General features: G+C 37.8%; 1 protein-coding gene across 1 annotated transcript; it reads left to right on the plus strand.

Moving 5' to 3' along the window:
* LOC109232350 lies at positions 18,886–24,868 on the plus strand. Its single transcript, XM_019398086.1, has 4 exons — positions 18,886–19,317; positions 20,900–21,339; positions 21,443–21,893; positions 23,211–24,868. The coding sequence occupies exons 1-4, from the start codon at positions 18,940–18,942 to the stop codon at positions 23,298–23,300; spliced, it is 1,359 nt and encodes a 452-aa protein (XP_019253631.1). The 5' UTR covers positions 18,886–18,939; the 3' UTR covers positions 23,301–24,868.

A 25,188-nucleotide genomic window follows, 5' to 3' on the forward strand; every position in this document is an offset into this window, starting at 1 on the left:
TATTTGACGCTGACGCTGACGCTGACCTTGGTATCATGTAATGTTAACAGCAACTCGGTGGGCAAAATATCTCGCCTTCATAGAGGTTGTACGAAGGGCCGCACCACAAGGGTGTGATATAGATAGTTTACCCTAATGCAAGCATTAATTAGTAACTGCTTCCACGGTTTAAATATGTGACCAACAACTTTACCGTTGTTCCAAGGCTCTCCTTCCTTGTTAGAAACACAAAAAAAGTATATATGCCTTCGGCATGAATTTCTATATCGTTATTTACATCAGTCACTTGGATTTACCAGTAATTTGTTCGATGGTTTCTCCGAGTTATAGAAAAAGAACAAAGCAAAATACTCATAAATTGAAGAATGAGAATACTCAAACTATCAAAGAATTAATTTTCTAAACATTTCATCTATATATCCAACATCATCAAAACGAAGGTTTTTTCTCCTCCTTAGCTTTCTTGGACGCCACGGGAGCTTTACAATGATCACCCACTCCTCTGTCTTCTCTTGCCTATCGTCCACTTCGGTGAATCCAATCCCGGAAAGATGATCTCTTCCACTAACCTCTTCCCATGAACTTCCGGAGTCCCTATCTAATAGTCACCCCCTCCCTTACTGACTAAGGCTAAGGTGGTGTCAACCAAAGGGGCAAGAAGGAAAAGCTAATCATGCACAGTGACAGACATGCCCGGCGACAAGTGGTGGAAGCATGATTTTTACCACAGGAATTCAAAAAAATAAATACGCAAAGAACTTCAGGGGTTTCAACATCTAATATATGTACATAAAAAAATTGGCTTTATATACACAATATAATATTTGGGCGAAGAGGGTTCGCCCTGCACCTAGCTTTGTGCCCCTGCCGGCGCGACCCTATGAAAATTCGGTTATACACAAATTGAAGAACGTAACAAGAAAAAAAACGGAACAATTTAATTTTGGACTCGTCCTGATTAGGCAAAGCGAGGATTTGAAATTTATAGGCACGAGCCATTGCCACCTTGATCAGGAATGTTGGTGCAAGAAGAAGAACCAGATGATGGAACTTGACCTCTTGGCAACGATGTCATCCATTCAGACACATCCATAGGCCTTGCTGCTTTTGCTAATAATAAGGTATTTGGAGTGATGAGAATAATGGAGACAATTATAAAAAATAATGAAATGAATCTTTTCAGGGTATCCATGATTTTTTTGGTGTTCTTTTTTTGGTTGAGATAGAGAGGGGCAGGCAATATTTGGAGGTTGTTGGGATAATGAGAATAATAATGAGATGTAACCGATTATATTTATAGGCACGGAAAAATTGTATAAATCGGGACCTAATACAAAGACTAATGAGTTAAGTTTTTGTTCATATTATTCTATTAATTTTGACTTTGACAAAATGTGTTTCTAAGTGTTGACTTGGCAATGGTAGCAAGCAGGGGCAGAGCTAGAGTGCCCGAGCGGGTTCGGCCGAATCCAGTAACTTTGGTTCGAATTCTGTATTTATCTTTATAAATTCATAAATATATCTAAGTTATTAATTTAGAATTCAGTAGCTTAAAAAGATTAGAATTTCGAACCTATAAACTTGAAATCCTGGCTTTTGCATGATTACCGTACCACATACGTAGGGGTGGCAAATGAGCGGGTTGGGCTGAATTTGGGCAGGTCAAAATGGGTTAGGTCAATAAATGGGTCATTGCCCAACCCAGCCCAAAGTGTACTTGGGCTAAGATGGGCTAACAATGGGTCATAGCCCAACCCGCCCAACTTGACCCATGTTTTAGAATGGGAAATTTCCGTTCCTATACAATATAGGAAACTATATTACCAAACATGTTCATAGTTTGCATATTACCCTTCATGCTAATAGTATTTTTACAAAATATAGACAATGCATTAAATAAGGAATCATTGTAGCTGCAGAATTCCTTATTTAGGCGCGCTAAGATTGCGGAATTAAATATTCTTCCAGATCTTCCACAACGCAAATCACGCACATTCATAATTATCATCGGCTTCGTTTCAAATTTTCCATACTCTGTTTTTGCGATACACTCTGTTTCAACCTTTTTTCTGATTTCACAAATCAAAAACGACTAAATCTTCTACAATTCTTCTGCAACAAATGCAATTATGTCCAAAATCCCAATTATGCAACAACTGAATGGGAATTGGGATAGCTATGGGAGATTTAGAGAATTTCGAATTTGGGTTTTCAAAAATCATTATTTGTTTGGATTGGGTGTTGTTGCAAATAATTGGGAATATGGTTTGGAGTTTATATCTCAATTTTGAGGGGTTTTGGTGAAGATTAGACTTGATTTTGGCTGAATTTCAGATTGAAACTCGAAGAAGAAGAAGAAGAAGAAGAAGAAGAAGAAGAAGAAGAAGAAGAAGACATGACATACATTATACTGCAGAAATTATAGAAAAATTGTATTCTGTTGTTTATTTATTTTTCTTTTATTCATTTAACTATTGTATGAAAGTTGAATAAAACTTTGAGTGTCTTTATGGTTATATTGATTTTGCTGGCAAGAGTTGACTTTTATTTTTGAGCTTTGTGCTTTTGTGTTAAAAGTTTTGATGGGAGCTTGTTATTCCACTTCGTCTGTTTTGGAGCTAACTTGTGCAGAGGAGAATATGTTTTTTAAGTTATATATATTGCTATACCTTTAAATTCAAGAAAATATGGTTGTATTGTATTTAAAGAGGCATGAATTTGTAGAATAGGTTGAATGTGAGGAATGAGTCAAATAAGACTCACAATGGCTTGTTTTCGGGGACACAGAATTGAGGAAAGTTACGTGAGTTGAGTGCGGATGCACAAAATGTCTTCTTGACTTTGCAGAACTGAGCATGAGGTGCGGATCCACAATTTACTACCATAAAATTGTATTCTTTTATTCATTTAACTATGGCGTATATCAGTATGGATTTTCACAATATCTACAGAATTTCTAAATTTATTCTACAATAAAATTACATATCATTTGAAAAATTAATATAAAAATATAGAATTTCAATGTTTCTACAAGTTATCTACAAAATTTCTACAAACTGTTCATAACAGAATTTATCTTTATTTTCATGCATGTTCGTCTGGAACACTAAAGTTACTTGATATGCCAACATCTCCCGTTATAGAGGAATACAACTTATCTACAATTGTCATACATTATTTCCACCTAGTTAAGTACAACTACAATAACATAAAACTTACATACAAAATTTATACAATATGTCTTTTGTATATTTTGTATCTGATTTATACATAGTAAAAACAAATTTCATACAACTAATTATATATTATACAACTTATCTACAATTTTCGTACATTATTTCTACTAAGTTATATACAACTACAATATAATACCACTTAAATACAATTTTTATACAAATATTGTTCAACTTTCATACAATAGTTAAATGAATAAAAGAAAAATAAATAAACAACAGAATACAATTTTTCTACAATTTTTCTACAATTTCTGCAATATAATGTATGTCATGTCTTCTTCTTCTTCTTCTTCGAGTTTCAATCTGAAATTCAGCCAAAACCAAGTTTAATCTTGACCAAAACCCCTCAAAATTGAGATATAAACTCCAAACTATAGTCCCAATGATTTGCAACAACACCCAATCCAAACAAAAAATAATTTTTAAAAATCAAAATTCGAATTCAAAGCTTCAAAGCTTTTTAATGGCTGTCAATGGTGGAATTGCTGCTCTCTTTTCCTTTCCTCTTATATTACTGAAATTTGGGATTGAGAGATAGAGGGAGACGTAGAGAGAATTCTCAATTCTTTGCAACAAAATCCAATCCAAACAAACAATGTCTTTTGAAAACCCAAATTCGAATTCAAAGCTTCAAAGCTTTTTAATGGTTGCCAATGGTGGAGGGGTTACAGATTTTTGCTGGTTTTAGAAGAGGAAATCGTGGGTGATTGAAGAGGAAATCGTGTGGATTTGAAGAGAGAAACTTGGGGGAGTGGGAATATACGGTTGAGTAAATTAGGAGACTAATTAATAGCATTAAAATCCTAAAATGGTACATAAATGGTAATTAGGTATATAGAAGGTAATTATATTAAAAGTTAAGCATGGAGGGTAATATAGTTTACTATATGGCATCGGAATGTAAAAATTCCTTTTAGAATCATGCTCATCTTGCATAAAAAAAGCCTTTTACCTTATAATGTGTAAGTTGAATTGGGCTGCTTAATGGGTCAGAATGAGCTATAAAAAATAATGGGTTAACTTGGGCTCAGCCCAAATAGACCCATGAGCTAAAATATTTGTAGTCCAACCCATTAATCTCTTAACGGGTTAGATGGGTTGAATGAGTTTGGGCTCAAATTGCCACCCGCATACGTAGTTGAATTGATCGTCAATTACTTTCCTATCCAAAGACATGGTTTCTTGGGGGATAAAACAGGAGATTGCATGATAACCGTACCACATACGTGAAAGTGAAAGGTATTAGGTTGAATTCCAGATCACCAAAAATAAAATAAAATAAAGATGGTTTACATCATGATAGGATATGAAATTCCCAATTGTCAATGGTAAATCGCCACAACTTGTGAGTTCTGCATGAGGATTTTATAATTTCCACCTTATAATATCTTACGATATGTAATTTAAACTTTTAACTTTTGGATTTGACGTGGTATTCAAAAAGTGTGTGTGTGTGTTAAGTAATTAGAGACTTATAATAGCGAATGACAAAATTGAGCAATTCAAAAAAATATATGTGTCTCGAAAAATACTATTTATTACATAAAAAATGAACTATATGGTGAAAATCCTAACTTTTAATCAGTTGAACAAGAAAGATATCTGACTGACTAAGAGCCCGTTTGGCCAAGCTGCCAAAAGCTACTTATTTTGAAAAGCGCTTTTGTTCAAAAGAGCTTTACGAAAAAGTACTTTTGCAAAATAAGTAGTTTGTGTTTGGCAGATTCGTTTGAGTAGTGCTTTTTGCAAGCTTATCGAGTTTGGCCAATCTTTTAAAAAAATACTTTTAAGTATCAAATTACGTAAAATGACAGTAAATGTTCAATTTGCGATTAGTATTATTTAGAAAAGAAAAATAAATTTAAACATTTAGTTGAAAAGAATTCAATTAAAATATAAAACGTAAAGTAAAAATATAAATTAAAACTTCTAATTAATATAAATATAGTTATTCCAAAGCAACAATATTGAATGTTTACATGTTTGGCCTTGGGGATAGGAACGGAGGAGGTACTTCGCTGCTAGACTTTGCCAATGCTTTCGAGCTGGTGATTGCGAACTCGACTTTTCCGAAGAGGGAGGAGCATCTGGTTACTTTCCAAAGTTCGGCGGTGAAGACTCAGATTGATTACCTTCTCCTCAGAAGGTGCGATAGAGGATTGTGCAAGGATTGCAAGGTTATCCCGGGAGAGACCCTCGCGACTCAGCATAGGCTCTTAGTGTTGGACGTCGGCATTATGATGAAGAGGAAGAAGAGGTATGCTCGTGGCCGACCGGGGATTAGATGGGGAGCTTTAACCAAGGATAAAGCCAGGAGTTGGATGAGAGGTTATCCGCTATGGGAGCTTAGAGGAGTAGTGGAGACGCGAGCACTATGTGGTCAACGATGGCGAATTATGTGAGGGAGGCGGCAAGAGAGGTGCTAGGGATATCGAAGGGCTATTCTGGCAGGCACCAAGGCGACTGGTGGTGGAATGATGTGGTCCAAGGTAAAGTGGAGGCGAAGAAGGTAGCGTACGCGAAGTTGGCAGGGAGCACAAGTGAGGAGGAAAGGAGAGCGAATAGAGAGAGGTACAAGGTGGCTAGGAAGGAGGCAAAGCTGGCGGTCACGGAGGCTAAGAATGCAGCGTTTGGCCGCCTATACGAGGAATTGGGGGAGAAAGGCGGGGATAGGAAGTTGTTTCGGTTGGCTAAAGCGAGGGAGAGGAGGGCCCGGGATCTGGACCAAGTAAGGTGAATCAAAGACGAGGATGGTAGAGTATTGACGGGAGAGTCCCAGATTAAGCAGAGATGGCAGACGTACGTCTCTGGCCTTCTAAACGAGGAGGGGAACTGGGATATAGCGCTAGGGGACTTGGGGCATTCGGAGAGTCTCCGAGATTTTAGGTATTGCAGGCGCATTAAGGTGGAGGAGGTCGTGGGGCTTTGCGTAAGATGAGTAGGGGTAGAGCGACTGGGCCAGATGAAATTCCGGTTGAGTTTTGGAAGTGTGTGGGTAGAGCAGGATTGGAGTGGCTGACTGGGTTGTTCAATGTAATTTTTAGGACGAAGAGGATGCCAGAGGAGTGGAGGTCGAGTACAGTGGTACCGTTGTACAAGAACAAAGGAGATATCCAGTGTTGTAACAATTATAGGGGTATCAAGTTACTTAGCCATACCATGAAAGTCTGGGAGAGGGTGGTGGATGTGAGGGTGAGGAAGACGATGTCTGTATCTGACAATCAGTTTGGGTTCATACCGGGTCGCTCCACTACGGAAGCTATCCACCTTATTAGGAGGTTGATGGAACATTACAGGGATAAGAAGAAGGATCTGCACATGGTATTTATAAACTTGGAGAAAGCGTATGACAAGGTCCCTAGGGAGGCGTTCTGGAGATGTCTTGAGGCAAAGGGCGTGCCGGTGGCCTACATTAGAGCAATCAAGGACATGTATGATGGAGCTAAGACTAAGATTAGGACTGTGGGAGGCGACTCGGAGCATTTTCCGGTTGTTATGGGATTACACCAAGGCTCTGCGCTTAGCCCGTTCTTATTTGCCTTGGTGATGGATGCACTGACACACCATATTCAAGGGGATGTGCCATGGTGTATGTTATTTGCTGATGACATAGTTCTAATTGATGAGACGAGGGTCGGTGTTAACGAGAGGTTGGAGGTTTGGAGACAGACCCTCGAGTCTAAGGGTTTCAAATTGAGCAGGTCTAAGACAGAGTACCTGGAGTGCAAGTTTAGTGCTGAGTCGACGGAAGTAGGCAGTGACGTGAGGCTTGGACCTCAGGTCATCCCCAAGAGAGATAGCTTCAAGTATCTTGGGTCGATGATTCAGGGGGACGGAGAGATCGACGAGGACGTCACTCACCGTATAGGGGCGGGCTGGACGAAATGGAGGCTTGCATCTGGAGTCTTGTGTGACAAGAAAGTGCCACCGATACTCAAAGTTAAGTTTTATAGAGCTGTGGTTAGACCGGCCATGTTGTATAGGACAAAGTGTTGGCCGGTTAAGAACTCCCATATCCAGAGGATGAAGGTAGCAGAGATGAGGATGCTGAGGTGGATGTACGGGCACACTAGGATAGACAAGATTAGGAATGACGATATTCGTAAGAAGGTGGGTGTGGCCCCTGTGGATGACAAGATGCGGGAAGCGAGGCTCAGATGGTTCGGGCACGTGCGGAGGAGAAGCCTTGATTCTCCGGTGAGGAGGTGTGAGCGGTTGGCCGTGGTGGGTACGAGAAGAGGTAGAGGGAGGCCTAAGAAGTATTGTGGAGAGATGATCAGGCAGGACATGGTTCGACTGCAGATTTCCGAGGACATGGCCCTTGATAGGAAGGTCTGAAGGTCAAGCATTAGGGTCGTAGGTTAGGGGGTAGTAGAGCTTTTCTTACTTCATACCGGGGGTGAGGCGGGGTTGGATTAGGGTTGATCTTAGATGGCTTGCAGTTTATGTTGAATCCACACTATTTATTAGTAACTTGCTGTTTATCTTAGCCCGGGCCTTAGTTACTGGTTACTGTTATTGCATGTCATTTATCTTTTGGTTGTTATGCTTCTGTTACTATTACGATTTCTACTGGAGTTACTAATAAATTGTCTTTTCTTTTCTTATCCTTTTTATTTCCGTCTTTCTGAGCCGAGGGTCTATCTGAAATAGCCTCTCTGCCCTATCGGGGTAGGGGTAAGGTCTGCGTACTTATTACCCTCCCCAGACCCCACTTTGTGAGATTTTACTGGGTAGTAGTTGTAGTTGTAGTTGTTGACAATATAAATATGTCAAAATACATCATTCAATATAAATTTAAAATTTACTCTTAAGAATAAGAGAAAGAGAATAAAAAATTGATTAAAATAAAAAAGAGAATACATGTATAGCAGAAAAAAAAAGGAAAAGGAAAAGAAAAATAAAAATTAAATTAATGAGGGATAATTTGAAAAATATAAATTTATTGTAAGGTTATTTTTGTCTTGAATAAATTAACTTTCTGCTTCTGCTTCTGCTTTTTGGAAGAAGCTAGAATTTGTAGCTTCTCCTCATAAGCAGAAAAACTGCTTTCTGCTGCTGCTAAGAAGTACTTTTCCATTTTGGCCAAACACCTTAAATTTTTCAAAATGTACTTTTTTGGCCAAAAAAGTACTTTTGGCCTCCTAGAAGCTTAGCCAAACAGGCTCTAAGTTAATGGTATAATTTACTAAATTTATAAGGTTATAGTCCATTTGAATGAGGATTTCAAGTAGGAAAATTTTATTTTCTTTTTGCTTTTTGATAATTGCTTAAAGGCTTTACATTCGTGGAAAACAGAGGATTTAAAAACAAGGTTTGGTGATTTCACTTATGAAGCATCATCTTAACGTCAACTTATAGGTTTTTCGATCATTTTCTTTAGTTTTGACTTTGACGAATAATCATATATAGCTTTGTGTATTTATAGTCAGGGTAATTCTTTAACAGAACATGTTCCATAATCACTTATAGCCCACACCAGAAATTATTTATATTTTATAGCCGAACAAGTATATAAAATTTGTATTTAACATACAGAATGTGTATATATACAAAAATTATATAAATCTTATACATTTTTTCGGTTATTATTTCTACAGCAGCTATACAGTATCATTTTTCCTTACTTTTTTATTTGAATTTTTCTGCTTTTGACTTTGGCAAAATGTATTTCTCGGCAATGGTACCTAGCTAGTACGAAGTAAGAAGGTTGAATTGTTACTCCTTCTGTTTCCAATCCAAAGACAGGGATGTTTGGGCACTAAACATTTGATTAAGAGGGGGTTAGGCTACCCACTATAACGTAATTTATAGATACGTGAATTAAGAATAAAATAACATAAAATAAAAATAAATAAATTAAAGAAACTTAAAGAAAATACAACCCTAATTGTGAAATGAGCTTCTCTCGAAGCAAGCGTAAGAATAGTACATTGAGCAGAAAGAAAGAATGTTATTAGTAGAATCAGAGTAAGTTTAGCCTTTTCGTGTACATATGTTTCTCCACTACAATGAACAAATTCTTCTATTTATAGCTCAATTCAGGGAGACAAGATCCCCAAATCAAGGTCTTCTTTAATATGAATAAAACCTTTCTTGATGGCTGTATAATGATTGAGTATAAATGCAAAGATTCTTTGTAACGGCTGCTCATTGAATGCTGCACCTTTCAACTGATATCGCCCTTTTAAACTTTTACCCTAGTTCCAGCATTTTCAGAACTCACTCAGCACCGGTCACATGTTCGTAATCGATGCCAGCTATTTGCTGACTCATATCTTATTTATCTTCACTGCCACGTATCAATTTGACGAGCATCCACCTGTCATTTATCAATTTTACCCCCTACAATAAGTCTTTGTGTAGACTGGCTTGATTTTCATATCACCAGAAAAAAATGTAATAGTTTGTTTGAGGTATGTGAATTGCATACCTTTTCCCAGCCATGCAAGCACCCTTTTGTAAGCACAATTAATAGACACTTCCCACTATGTGTATTAATTAAGATCGAACAAATAATAAACACTTTCCACTATGTGTTTAACTAGGGGTGTTTATAAAAACCCGAAAAATCGAACCAAACGACCAAAAAAATCGATACTTTTTAGGTTTGGTTTGGTTTTGGTTTTGAATTTTAAAAACAGATCAAATTTGGTTTGGTTTTGATTTTAATAAAAAAAACCGAAAATACCGAACCAAACCGACTATAAAGGTAGCTATTTAAATTTATTATTACACCTATATATATATGTCTATTTTTATATAAAGTTTCTAAAATTTTATGGTACATATTAGTCATTTGTATTTTTAGTCTAGTTCTTTGCCATTATAATAATCTAATTCTTTGTCTTTACATTCTAGTTTGATTGGTAGTTTTGTTTTGCTGAGTACAAGAATTTATTTCATATTAAAAATAATCGATTTTTAATTGATTACTTAAATTATTCATCACTATTTGATTCAATTATCATCAATATATCTTGGTAAATGATAGATTTCTCAAAGAGCAATTGATTTGATAGTGTTATATTGAAAATATAGTCGCCGAAACGTGCGTTTGGTAGTGTATGTCTCATATTTAAGAAAAAACCAATAAATAACCGAAAAAACTGAAAAACCGACAAAAACCGAATCGATAAAAAATCGACTTAATTGGTTTGGTTTGGTTCCAATATTTGAAAAACCGACTTACTTGATTTGGTTTCTTTTTAGAAAAAAACCGACCCAAACCGAACCATGAACACCCTATGTCTAACAAAAGTGTCTCTTACACTCTCCTTAATGGTCTTTTGTGATTTATGTTTTACATTGGTAAATAAAATTTTAAAACTTAACTAAGTCACTATCATAAAGGTTTAACATACTAATATATTTATTTTAGATAATTTTTACAGTAAAGTAAATCTTTACTTGTCTTTATTTCGTAATTTTGACATGTAAAAGCTCTCGTTTTGAAAGAACACATTAATTATTTTTCTAATACTTATCTCACAATATTATTAAAATTGTATCTAAAAAGAAGTCATTCTAAACTAAACAAAATTAATAGTTAAATGAAACGAGTCCATATTTGTTAAACAAATCATTGCTAAACAAATTGGAAAAATGATACTGTATAGCCGCCGTAAAAATAATAGTCGAAAAAATATATAAAATTTGAATATTTTGTGTATATATATATACAAAATTTATACAAATTTTATATACTTTTTCGGCTACTAGATGTAAATAGTTTCTGACGCGGGCTAAAAGTGATAATACCCCAAACAAATTTTATAAAAATTGAGCCCAAAAAAATTGGGGGATTTGCATCTGTTTACCCTTGAATCCGGATAACAATTGAATTTATACGGGGTTTTAAGGATCCGTGAACTAAAAGATACAAAAGGTTTAGGTTGAGGAAAATAAAGATAAAGACTCAACAATTGCTGTTAAAGTAAATAATCGCAGAATATAATATTGCTTAGAACAATTGTGCTTGATAGCGTACAAGAATTTAGAGAGATGGTACTGTAGTGTAATGGTTTTTTCCGGTCCCCTCTTTATGGGGTCTTCTCCCCTTTTATACATTCTGATTAAGGGTAAAAATAAGGTAGGTAAATTAATTACATCGTGGATCCCTGTAATTACGCCTTAATGGCCTGAAGTGGTTGAGAAAATCACGTTTGGGCGAGATATCCGGCGACGCTTGGTTATCCGTTACGAGTCCGGCTTCCGACCTTGTGTGTTTCTCCATCCGGTGGTGACTCATATCGAGCTCTGCAACGGCCTCGAAATGACTCAACCTCGGTTGTAGACGTGGCCGTCGTTCTACCTTGCATCCAGGTCGGGTTCGATGGCCCCGACTTGCCCCGGACCGGACCCAACCCGGTCGGGCTCAAGCAAAAAAAAGGGTATCACCCAATACAGATAGTCCCCTCGTTTATTAGAGAGTAATGATAATAAACGATATGATCGGTGACGTGATGCCCGTGACGTATGGCCATACGCCAGGTGAAAAAGCCATCGAGTGCTCTGACCACGCCTGCTGCAGGCATTTAATGCTTCTCTTAATTATCTGTCGCTTCGTGTCTGTGACTTCGCGATTCGTGCCACCGCCTCATGGGAAAAGTATAAACGACCCTTCCAGGTTCAACATTTCTTATCTTTCTCAAATTTTGCGTTGGTTGTATTTTCTTTTCATCTCTTCGTAAAGCTTCAAGAAATGGCGAAAACTTCACAAAGTGTTCCTTCTAGACCAAGCTCGGCCGCGAGCCCCGCTAGATCTGATGAACCTGCGCCAGGAACCCCCATTGAAAGCTTTTACACCGACTGGTTGCTCGGTATCTGCCGACTTCCAGGTTGAAAACCCATCATCGGTCCCGGGCCGCGGCGAACCGGCATCGGAGTATATCAGCCTAATCACTCCCGGTTGCCTAGACCGGGTGAGGGCTGAATGTAGATGGGAAGGGAAAGACCTGGTCGCCCCTTCCCGTGACGAGTCGATTATGACTCACGTTGAAGGGTATCTTAGTGTATATACATATCCCTTCACCCTTAGGCCCCTTAGAACCCATTATAGTGGAGTTCTGCCGGCGGTACGAGGTGACCTTAGGTCAGGTCCACCCTCGATGTGGCGGATCGTATATCTCTTTCGGTTTTTGTCGTAGAGAGTCGAGGGTCGATNTTGGTACCGGTTATGGATGTCTGCCCACGTAACTGCTGGAAACTCGATCAGACTTTGCTTTATTGCCTGGATGCGACTGAGCTGTTGGCGTTCAATCCTTGAGTGAAGGCTTGTACTGCCCAGTCATCCGTGACTGGGGGAAGATCCATCCTCTCCATTTGAAATCGAGATACAAATTCCCGGAGTGTCTCGTTTATGCGCTGTCGGACCTTGAATAGGTCGGATTTCCTTGTTTCTACCCTGATCGCCCCGGCGTGAGCTTTCACGAAGGCATCGGCTAACATGGCGAACGAATCGATGGAATTTGGCGGTAAGTTATGATACCACGTCATTGCCCCCTTGGACAAGGTTTCTCCAAACTTTTTCAACAAAACTAACTCGATTTCATCATCTTCGAGATCGTTTCCCTTAATCGCGCATGTGTATGCTGTCACATGCTCGTTTGGGTCCGAGGTCCCATTATACTTCGGGATATCGGGCATTCTAAATTTCTTAGGGATAGGTTTTGGGGCGGCACTGGATGGGAACGGTTTTTGTACAAACTTTTTAGCGTCAAGGCCTTTCAGGACCGGAGGTGCACCTGGTATTTGGTCGACCCTGGAGTTGTATGTTTCTACTTTTTTATTGTTGGCCTCGATCTTTTCCTCCCCCTTTTCGATTCGTTCGGTCAGTTCTTCTAGCCTCCTAAGAACCGCAGAATCAGCATCCGGCCCATCCCGTTCCGGCTGTACTGGGGTCGGATTGATGATTGCAGCTGCACGGGGAGCCTCCTCGGACCTGACAGGCTCCTGGACCCGGCTCTGGAGCTGAGCTATAGCCGATTGCTGGGCTTGCAGCATGTCAAAAATGAGGTTGATAGTCTCTTCGCCGACTGCCTGGGCCCTCGAATCGTCCTCTCCCCGGACGCTATGCGATGATTCGGAGGCCTGATCAGTGTTGAGCGCCATCCGGGAACCGGCATCTATCGGGTTTTCGAGCCCGGGCATTCCATTGTTTCCTGTCTGCTGTTCAAGTTCGTTGTTGATTGATTGTGCCATTCTATGAGTTGGTAATTTGAATGTAAGATGGACTCTTTTGCAAAGAACCAGTGTATTGTGATGTGTCAAGAAAGAGTATCAAAGAGCTCACTAATATCCTTAGCCCCACGGTGGGCGCCAAACTGTTTACCCTTGAATCCGGATAACAATTGAATTTATATGGGGTTTTAAGGATCCGTGAACTAAAAGATACAAAAGGTTTAGGTTGAGAAAATAAAAGATAAAGACTCAACAATTGCTGTTAAAGTAAATAATCGCAGAATATAATATTGCTTAGAACAATTGTGCTTGATAGCGTACAAGAATTTAGAGAGATGGTACTGTAGTGTAATGGTTTTTTCCGGTCCCCTCTTTATGGGCTCTTCTCCCCTTTTATACATTCTGATTAAGGGTAAAAATAAGGTAGGTAAATTAATTACATCGTGGATCCCTGTAATTACGCCTTAATGGCCTGAAGTGGTTGAGAAAATCACGTTTGGGCGAGATATCCGGCGACGCTTGGTTATCCGTTACGAGTCCGGCTTCCGACCTTGTGTGTTTCTCCATCCGGTGGTGACTCATATCGAGCTCTGCAACGGCCTCGAAATGACTCGACCTCGGTTGTAGACGTGGCCGTCGTTCTACCTTGCATCCAGGTCGGGTTCGATGGCCCCGACTTGCCCCGGACCGGACCCAACCCGGTCGGGCTCAAGCAAAAAAAAGGGTATCACCCAATACAGCATCTATACCCGCTTTTTGGGTCACGTTTTAACTTATACCCGCTTTGCAAAAAAAATTGCAAGTGTACCCACTTTTCGCGTAAACTTCAGACATACATGCCTGAAGTAGCAAAGGCAATCACGCAAACTTCAGCATTCTAGTAGACGGGCCTGAAGTTGTTTGTAATTGCTGAACTTAAGCATTCTACTAGCTGAAGTTTTGTTCTCTATTTGCTGAACTTCAGCATTGTTTAGCGGAAGTTTTGTCCAGGCTTTTTTCAAAAGCTTCAGCAGAAGATGCTGAAGTTATTTTGTTCATTTGTAAAACTTCAGCACTAAACAAGCTGACGTTTTGTCCTGGATTCATTAGTTTTGTCATAAAGCTTTTTCAAAAACTTCAGCAGAAGATGCTAAAGTTATTTAGTTCAATTTGTAAAAACTTCAGCACTAAATAAGCTGAAGTTTTGTCCTGGATTCAATAGTTTTGTCGTAAAGCTTTTTCAAAAACTTCAGCAGAAGATGCTGAAGTTATTTAGTTCATTTGTAAAAACTTCAACACTAAATAAGCTGAAGTTTTGTACAACATTTTGGCGATACAGAAATTCAGATATTTGATCGTTAAGGTAACGATGCTTCTGGACAGCCATGGAAGTGGCTCATTTTCAGCTTCATCTCTTAGTATTTGCTTTGTTTTATCAGGAATCCAATTCAAGTATAATACAACATTAATATTTAGTAGCAGTGCTAAAATTATGGAGTACCAAGTTGCCCTGTTCATGGTGATCAGTAACTGAAATTCTTGTAGTTTTGATTCCATTCTTGGACCTGTTTTCAGTTTCTCCTTTTTTTGTCTGTGTTTTCAGAAAAGAAAGGAGGAAGAAAGGAGCGCACAGGTAGCAAGAAGAAGGAGGGGTCTGAAGTTGTAAAAATTAGGGTATAGGTTAAATAATTTTAAAATTATGGATATAGGTTAAATGGGGCGACCAAATAGGACGCCACGTGCAATTTATACAAAAAAAATTGATTCATGTTATAAATAGAATCCTATTTATGGTGAATGTCCATATTTAGAGAGATTCTAGGGTTTATTACTTGGTGGCTAAGTCAACCTCTCCCTATAAATAGAGGGTTCTATTCCATTGTAAATCATCTCAAAATTCAATAAGAATTCTCTCTCTCTACTTTTCTCTACAATAGTGTTCTTCTTCTTTTATTATTTTATAACACGTTATCAGCACGAGACTCTAACCAATTGAGTTGAAGCTTTGGGATTGAGCATAATGATCGTCAATTATTCCAAGAACTTCCTTCATGATTAAATTCTGGATTTAAGGTAAGTATTTTACCGTATTTTTCTCTTTTATTCTATACTTTAATTTTAAATACAAGCAAAGACAACAAAGTTTGATTATAACTCTAATGGAGTTTGTAAGAAATTATAACCACCTGAAGTGGTAAAATTTCTATGCCTCGCCATGACCAAATTCATGTATGATTGTGGGCAAAGAATTGAAAACCCGTCCCATTGAATTTGCTCCATTCTCATTCCCTTAAGAGAATGTGATAGTAGTATGTGATAAGTCTGAAAGAAGACAAAATTATTACTATGAATGTATCAATGGATATGGACGTGGCAATAGACGAAATTATAATCGTCTTGTGGTAATGAGAACAATAAGGATTCTCAAAATAATCTTTCACTCTGTGAAAGTAATATTTGTCATCGATTTGACATGAGATTTTGTAAAGCACATATAGATGATTATGGTCCATTCATGATGTGAATGTGACAACATCTGATTTATAAATACATATTCATTCTTCAAAGAATATGAATGTGCTAGTGGTAGTGAATATACCGCACTCACCTCTAAAAGGAGGTTTGAGATGATATAAGAAAATAATGTCATTATTATGGCATGAATGGTCATTGGTCACGTACCTATTGTACGCCAAAATATTTTGGCATTGTGATTGTTAAAAGACAACGGTAATGCAAGAAACAGATCTTGCATATAATTTTGACCATAACCATAATGGTATAACTTTGTCTTTAAAAGAGATATTCACCATATGGGTGTTGATGAATATGTGGTATTACAAAATTAATTGAGAACTCTGCAAGAGCCAATTATACTATTTTGGAGAAACACAATTAATATAAGGTATTGTGTTGAAATAAGTCTCAAAGAAACTTATTCAGTTTCCAAAGTATATGCGAAGGCGGTTGATTATATTGAGACTATAAATAAAGGAAAGATTTAATATCTTCTATTACTACAACTTGTAGCGGGGTAATATGTATGTGAAAAGCTACCCGCTTTATTCTCCAATTTGTACTATACAAATAAAAGAATACCACAATAAAGAGAAGTTTATTGATATAAAAACCCATATCATAATAAACTTGGAGTTTATTCATAATTGCACACATCATGGTGTAACCTGAAGTTTATCAATATTGATAATTTATTCAGTTGGCATAATTGGTTTACCCATATCAATTTAAGTATGATGTGCAAAAATAAAAGAGAATTCACATGGGTAAATATTAAAGAACTAGAAAGTTCTTTACGAATTCTATTATGTTGCCTGTTCTCATTAATTAATATACCAATTAAAATTGGGATTGAATCCCATGAATGCTGGAAATATCAAAGGTGAATATGTGCCCATTCACCAGCCATGTATACCACATAAGATGCATCTATGAGATGGTTACATGTGCGATTATTAATAACCCGCAACATGGTATTTTGCGAGGTAACTTGCTCAATAATTTAATTTCGAGCATAATTTCCAGATTTCCTATTCAAGATAGTTTATCTTGATAAGTTGGCTTACATCACAGTTGGTTTAGCAAAATGATTTATTGAGTGCCTCCACTTAATAGCTAAACTATTGCTTATGAGAACAAAGTTATCTATATCAGTTTGATATAGGTTATATACGAAAGTATATTACATTCTCCCCTCACAAGTGGTTCAGGGTCAGGAACCAGATAATTCCATCTTATTATAATTGATTTGCGGTGTATATTTTAATTAACACCATAATGCACAAAGATGAGTTCTTAAAGTTCAGGAAACAAGTTAGTTTTTCTAACATGAGGGGGAGACATGATAAACAGTTGAGAAAAAGTTACGTGGAATGAATTATCATTTGTACATCTAGATCCTCGAATAAAATAATATGAACTTGAAGTTCATAAAAGGATAATTCATTTGCAATATATTGCAAAGCATGCCAGATGCATTTGCTGACCCAAAGAAAGTAACTATATTCTCATTGCAAATGCTCCTATTAAGTCCTAGAAGGACAAAGTCTATAGTAAGCTTAAAGCGTATAGACAATCGGTTTCAAATAAACATCTTGATAAAGAAGATGAGCAAATGATCAAAATGATCATAATAAAGGAGGCAAGTGATCTAGAAGATCACATGACATAACACTTCATAAAATCTCATGAGAGATTCAGGTACCTGAATATATGAATGAAGATATCTCTATGTTATGTCATTATGAAAATATATTGAAACTGATATAAAATATTTGTCGACGACATCTATCATAGCGCTAAGATAGATGAGGATCTTAAGTCTATCGAATATAGACACAAAAATATTGGCCAAATGGAAGAGCCACAATTCAAGTATAATTTGAATTCATATGAAAGACATGTAGTTTTGAACATGTAGTTCAAACACTTGAAAGTATAAAGTCAATGGTATATGCAATCAGTTTTTCGATATCTTATATGTCTAGCATGACATGAAAACTTGATATGCATCTGAAGTCTATTATATGGCTTATATGACTTAAAAATCCTTGAAGGATTTAAATTGCTTAAAGCATATAGAATTCATGGTCATGAAGTACTACATCCTCAGTGCAATTTGTGCACAAATATATCTTGCTATAACTATAGGCAGATAATATGATAGCAAGAGTTTTCACCTCTATATGAAGATATTGAACTGACGATTCCAACAAGATCATATGAAGACAATTCATCTCTATCAAGAATGATGATTTCAAGGTGCAATATATTCATTCAAGTTAATATGCCTGATTTGTTCATCAAATCTCTACCAAAGATCTTTTGAAGATGATGCACAAGATTGGAATGCAAATGCTCAAGGATGTGAATTGATGCTCTCATCAGGGGGAGTTAATACGCGTTGTACTCTTTTTCCCTTACAAGATTTTGTCCCACTGGATTTTCCTTGCAAGGTTTTTAACGAGGCAACCAAAAGGCGTATTGTTAGATACGTGTACTCTTTTTCCTTCTCTAGAATTTTTTTCCCACTGGTTTTATTTTAGTTAAGGTTTTAACGAGGCACATTATCTGTTGAATAGACATTCAGAGGGAGTGTTATAAATAGAATTCTATTTATGGTGAATGTCCATATTTAGAGAGATTCTAGGGTTTATTACTTGGTGGCTAAGTCAACCTCTCCCTATAAATAGAGGGTTCTATTCCATTGTAAATCATACCAAAATTCAATAAGAATTCTCTCTCTACTTTTCTCTACAATAGTGTTCTTCTTCTTTTATTATTTTATAACAATTTATAAGTATTTAACATTAAGAGTTATGGTAAGATAAATAAGATTCTTCTATTCTTAATCAGGTTTCGAGTTCGAATTTTAAAAATAAAAAAACTATGATGTGAGAGTATTCTCATTTTTTTTCTTTAACTTAACCGGCCCATAATGACAGCAGTCCCAAAGACATTACTACTAATAAAGCAGTGCGCTCTCTCTTCCCACTCAAACGGCTAACTCGGTTCTTTAGCAACAATGGCAGCACCCAAAGTTGATATTATTGACAGTGAAAATCAGAAACCAAAACCATATGTTAGGTATACAACTTACATGGGATGTCCAGCAGTAATCTTTTCAAAAGAGTATTGGGATGCAGCAGCCGCCAAATGTAGACTTACACTGGTTGGAAAGTTCTTTAACAGAAAGCCAAAAATGACAGCAATCCGAGCTAGTTTTAGTGCAAAATACCCTTTGAAAGACCATGTGAAGATTGCATCTTACGATTCTCTACATGTATTTCTTGATTTTACTAATGAAGAGGATTATGATGCTATTTTGTTCAAGGAAATGATCATTGTTGCTGGTGCCCAAATGGAGGTTTTCCGGTGGACCCCAGAATTTCACGGTCCATTTGTGAGTACTCTGATAGTGTTTGATTAGATAGTTATTACTCTCTCCGATCTCAATAATTTTTGTGTCGCTATAAAAGATTGTCACTAAGGGTAAAGTGAAATAGTTTAATTGTTTCCATACTTAGAAAAGAGTTTTTTCTTCTTTTGTAAATATAATGGTAGTGTCCGGGCCAGTTTGTGAACATCTTGGTACCCGTTGCAACAACAACAACAATAACAATAGCAAACCCAGTTAAATCCCACAAGTGGGGTCTTGGGGTGTACGCAAATCTTACTCCTACCTTACGAAGGTAGAGAGGCTGTTTATGAAAGACTCTCGGCTCAAGAATCTTGGTACCTGTTGCCTCCCATCAATGTAGGTACCAAGTAACTCTGTCCACCAAGACTTAGGTAGACGAGAAGAAATCACCTCCTCCACTGAGATTTAAACGCGAGACGTCCTGGTTCTCTTCCCACTTAATTGACTATCAGGTCACATCCTTGGCTGCAATTATTAGAGCATTTGTTTTAAGCAAGGTAAAAGTACACTAGAGGCACAAAAAAACACTAAGTGATTTTTCCCGATCTGCTTAAGCCGGACCAGAGTTATCCGATACTTGTACTGGCGGGAGGTAGAAGGTACCCGATGAAATAATCGAGGCGCGCGCAAGCTGGGGCCAGACACCGCCTTCACAAAAAAAAAAAAAAAAACAAGGAAGGGTAGAGTATAGCTGTCTGGCCGTCTCCAAGTAAGGGTAAAGGAGGAGGGTTGGGTAAGTCGACACCACGTGCAAAAAAACTTTTATGAATGAATCCTGATATATATAGTTTACGCCGGTTAATTTGCACGAAACCTGGTTGATTGCCTGAGTGATTTTATTTTAAGGAACTCTATGCGAGTGTCACAATATATAGTCGGTCTCAAGTTTGGATAAACGAGGGGGTCTGGGAAGAGGGTTGGCATAGGACGATGGCGCCGGTAACAGTAGTTTTATGATCAAGGAATCCTTGAAAGTGATCAAGGATTGAGTAGTCTGTGTAAGTGAACATTGTTTAGCAGGATGCTTTGTCAAGAAAGTTAATTCTTATGTATATCCTTACTTTGTATCTGTTTCCTGTTACATGTTGATAAGTTTTCATATGGACTGTGAATTACTTTGTTAAACTGATAAGTGTTGGGGTTGTTATCAGCATTTAAAATTTTAAAGATAAAGAGCAATTATAGCCTTTGCTTGGAAATGTTAAATTGCAATTTTAGGAGATGCTGACAAGGAACTCTTTATGTCTGAACTTTCGTATTTACCATTGTTGCACTATCTTTGGATTGAAAATTGGGGTCCTGGCTTTTAGTTAATGGCATCATTAGTGTAGTTTCTGTGCTGTATTAGACAATTGCATATACTGCTATTGTACTGCCTAGCTTTTGCTTTCTTTTGTGATCTAAGTTGTAGTCTTTGTCAAATAGTGTGTGCGGAAGCTCTTAGTTGACAATTTTCTGTTGAGTTCCAAGAAGTGAAAATTCTTATCCTTTTTGCCTTCTGAAGGAAGTGCTTGTTTTGGAATAGTGTTTTGATGTAGTCTTTCATGGTTACCTTGTAATGCAGACAAAAATGAAACCGGATAATCACACAGCTAAAGTAGAAGGCAGGGATGAAACACTTGGCATTATGGAGCTAGATAAGAATGAGCATGTTGGTGGTGGAAATGAGTACGGGAGTAAGGAGTCAGAAGCAGCACCTAAAAACACACACATATTGGAAGATGGTTTGTATATTTCTGATTCAGTAGATTGTGTCCCAGAAGCAACACGTTCTGATTCCGAGGAAAGAGTCGGAAGTCCTGTCAATTGCAGTACTGAAACCTCTGAAATACAAGCTTCTACGGAAACTAGTCACAGTGGGTCAAGTGGCCTTTCATTTGCTTCCGATGGGATTGCAGGAAGAATTCCATCTGTTATGGATGATAGTTCATCGGTGTGTTCCACAGACTCAATGTCTTTCAGAGGGACTTATTCAAACAATAACAGCCAAAAGTTGTATGGCAGGTAAAAAATTTCTGCCACTTATTGTTTGGCATCTATTTGGATATCTTTTGAGAATGTCTGTGTCTCTGTGATAGTTTTAATTCCTGGTGCTTCAACTTTTTAGAGGGTGGAAATATGGAAGCAAGTCAACTAGTAATGCAGCTGATTGGGCCAGTGAAAAACTTAATCAGCCATTAGATGCTCTTCCAATAGGTGAATACCTTGAGGATCGGAAATCAAGACCTCCGATTCAAGTGCAATATTCAACCTATACGGGACGCCAGGCAGTAACCTTCCCAGAAAACTACTGGGAAAGCTTAGTTCCCGATTGTAGACTCACTTTGATTGGGAATTTCTTCCAAAGGAAGCCACGAATGAAAGAAATCCGAGCTGATTTCATTGCAAAGAACCCTCTGAAAGGCCAAGTGAAGATTACGCATTACACTTCTCAACAAGTATCTCTTGATTTCACCAATGAAGCAGATTATGACACTGTTTTGTCCAAGAAAACGCTCACTGTTGCTGGCGCTGTGATGCAGATTTACTGGTGGTCGCGAGATATCCATCATGAAGTAGTGAGTGCTTTAAATCCAGTTTGGGTACCTCTACGTAATTTATCATGGCACCTCTTCTAATGGGAAGCACTTTAACAACTGTGGCTCCTACCATAAAAGCTTTAGCCTTTGTTTTTTGCATAGTCTATGGTATTTGATTTTGCGTAGATATGATATCAAAATAATTTATATTTATAGTTTATCCCATATATGTAAGTGAGGATACTGAGATAGTGTTTTGCAGGAGGTTTTGTCAAGTAGATTACTTACTACATCTTTATGTTGCCTCTGTTATACATTGCTGAGTTATCACATGGACTATGTGCTACTTTTTTCCATTAAAGTGCTGCAGTTCTTACATTTGTGTACGCCTCAAGCACAATGAATAGTTAGATACTAAAATTGAGTTCGTTTATCAGCTATTTATCTTTTGGCTAAAAGGAACAATATTTTTCCTTGCTTGGAATTCTTTTTGTCTATCGGAAACAACCTCTCTACTTTCTAGGCAGGGGCAAGGGGTAAGGTCTGCGTACAAACTACCCTCCCATACCCCACTTGTGGGATTATACTGGGTTTGTTGTTGCTGTTGTTGTTGCTTGGAATTCTTTTTGGGTGAAGCGCAGTTATGGGAAATGCCAGACTAAGGAGTTCTTCACGTCTGAGCTCTATAAATATCTTTGGTTTGAAAAATGTGCTTAGTTTTAATTATTGGCATCATAGTGTAATTTATGTGCGGTGTTCGACAATTGCGTATGCTGCTGACCTACTTCCTAGCTATAACTTTTATATATTTTTCATCATTGAGCTTGATATAAAAACTGCTTATGCAGAAACACGATATTCATTGGGAGAATGTGTAGAAAGGATGCATTAATAGAAGCAGAATTGAATTTTAAATCATTTCGTTCATTCTTGGGGTAACTGCACCTCCTTATCCGTCATCAATTTATCTTCTGTGGATCCACTAAAATTCGTCCTAGATATAGTCGTGGCACCTAAAACATTTGTTTTATTAAAAAGCTTTTACCCTGTTCCTTTCTTTTTGTCATTTCCTTTATGTTGGTGTATAGATTGGACAAAAACGAAATGTAAGGAAAGATAGAATCTGTGGCAAGTTTAGTCTCCTGTTCATCTTTATATTCATGCGAGGAATACTATATCCTGATATATTGGAGAGCGACCATGTATTTTGCTGGGACGCATGCTTGTTCTTCCTTAGTGTATGTGTACATTAAGCCTTTGCGATTTACAAAGTTAGAGGGAGAAAGTTCTTTTGTGTGGACGCCATGATTATGTATATGTCATTCTTATATGGCATTGTTTTTTTATTGTATGCAGGACGTAGCAGTTTCACATCATGGCGAGCTGACTGAGGCGGATAGAGAAAGACACTCCTTGGAGATGCCAAAGTGTAAGTTCTCCTCCTAGAAACCCTCCAAGAAGTATAGGCTCGGCCACTCAGTCGATGTCCAAGTTGAAGGTCTCAGTCACAAATGATCCTAACTCGGTTAAGAGATCGACCTCAGATAACTCCAACCTGTCTCAGAAATCAGTTCCCTTGTTTAATTCAGCTGAAACTGCTGTGTTATTGAATGTTGATCCTCATAAAGCCGTAGAACCAAAAGCCATGGAGAAGCCTTTAGTTCAGTCAGTTTCTATTACAACTGAGAAATTCCCGTCTAATCAAGTGACTGCCTCTGCTACAGCTGAAATGCCCATGCCACTGCTCCCAACGTTACCATTATTGGCTCATTCAGTGAGTCCAGCTGCTCAGTTATGCGCTGACCCTTCAACAGCCATAGACACTTATGTTCCTCAGTCTTATCCGAATGAAATTGTGGGCAGTCATATTTTAGGAAGAAGCGAACAAGCTGGCAGTGGAAGCATCTTTCCCAGCCCAAGCCAAGCGTCGCATCAGCACAGTCTTGCTCAGCGGCATAACCAGCTCAATTCGTATAAAGTAGACAGGGATACGCACTTGGATCAAGAACCAAATATGATTGCCGGGCCAACACAACTACAATCACTATTAACAACCTCAGTAAGTAACACTACAAGCTCAATCCAATACGGGGAATGTCTCAAGAATCATGCTGCAAGTATGGGAGGGCATGCTATCGACGGATGTGGAGAATTCATGCCAAGTGGAAGAGAAGGGACCCCAGGAGCCTTAAAATGTGAAGCTTGTAATTGCCACATAAATTTTCACAGGAACGAAGTCATCAACCACCGACAGATGGCCGGCATTGGGTCACATATTGAACCGAGAAATAATAGCTGTAGCCGCTATATACACAAGCAATCCCAGATTTCTCAGCAATACCAGCATAATTACAGTCATAGCTATTCTCCTAGTTCAGTGGTTAACTCTTCAGATTCATATCCTCAACTACCTTTACCGATCTCTGGCCAGGTATGTTTACCACAGGGCTTAGAAAGAATAGAACCTAGTCTAATTAGACCAAGCTATTCATATGAAATGGTGAATCATGATACCGTGCAGAATGGACAGCAATGGGAGTATTCCTGGAGGGACAGAAGTAGGAATACATCGATAGATCATCCTTCTTTACGAAATGAGAATAGGAATTTTGATATGTTCAAGCCTTTAAACTACAGAACCCCTGATCACATTCCCTCTGAATTTGCCAATGAATTCCCACATCTTGACATCATAAACAACTTGCTATATGATGAGCATGGAATTGGAAAGACTTCGATGCCAAACTCAGGCTTTCAGAATTTGAGAAATGGTTCATACCATCTGAATGGCCATTTCACTTGAGTGAGTGAAAATTGGGATGTCTACTGGTCTAAGTGTTATCTCTATGGTCTTTAGGTCTGAAGTGATTCTGCCTTTTTTGGTTTCCTTTTTAATCTTTTGTAGAAATGTGGCTTTGACATCAAGCTAATCTGGGAATTTTGATGTTTTAAGAATTTTGGCATTTCATTAGTGCTGATGTCTGGTAATTAGTTCTTTCTCTGTGTTGTTATGATCTAAGTTGCTCCGACATAGCATTTTAGGTGCTGCACCCGTGTCGACACGATACTAGTATGAGTGTGGGTATGGGATCTGTATCGGATCTGGTCAAATAATTTTGGATACTTTGACCACGACGGATAGAAAAATTCGAGACGAGATACAATTTGATTCACGAAATCAGAACCAAAACTAGGGTAAATTTGAAGAAAATATCATAACTTATCTAGGAAAGCACTCCTTTACTTATCTACAACTTGAGATATAAAAAAAATCTACACTTTACAAGCTGTACGTAAGTATTCGACAAAATTTCTCATAATTTAGGGATATTTT

This window comes from Nicotiana attenuata, chromosome 9 (assembly GCF_001879085.1).
Source record: "Nicotiana attenuata strain UT chromosome 9, NIATTr2, whole genome shotgun sequence".
NCBI classification, from domain to species: domain Eukaryota; kingdom Viridiplantae; phylum Streptophyta; class Magnoliopsida; order Solanales; family Solanaceae; genus Nicotiana; species Nicotiana attenuata.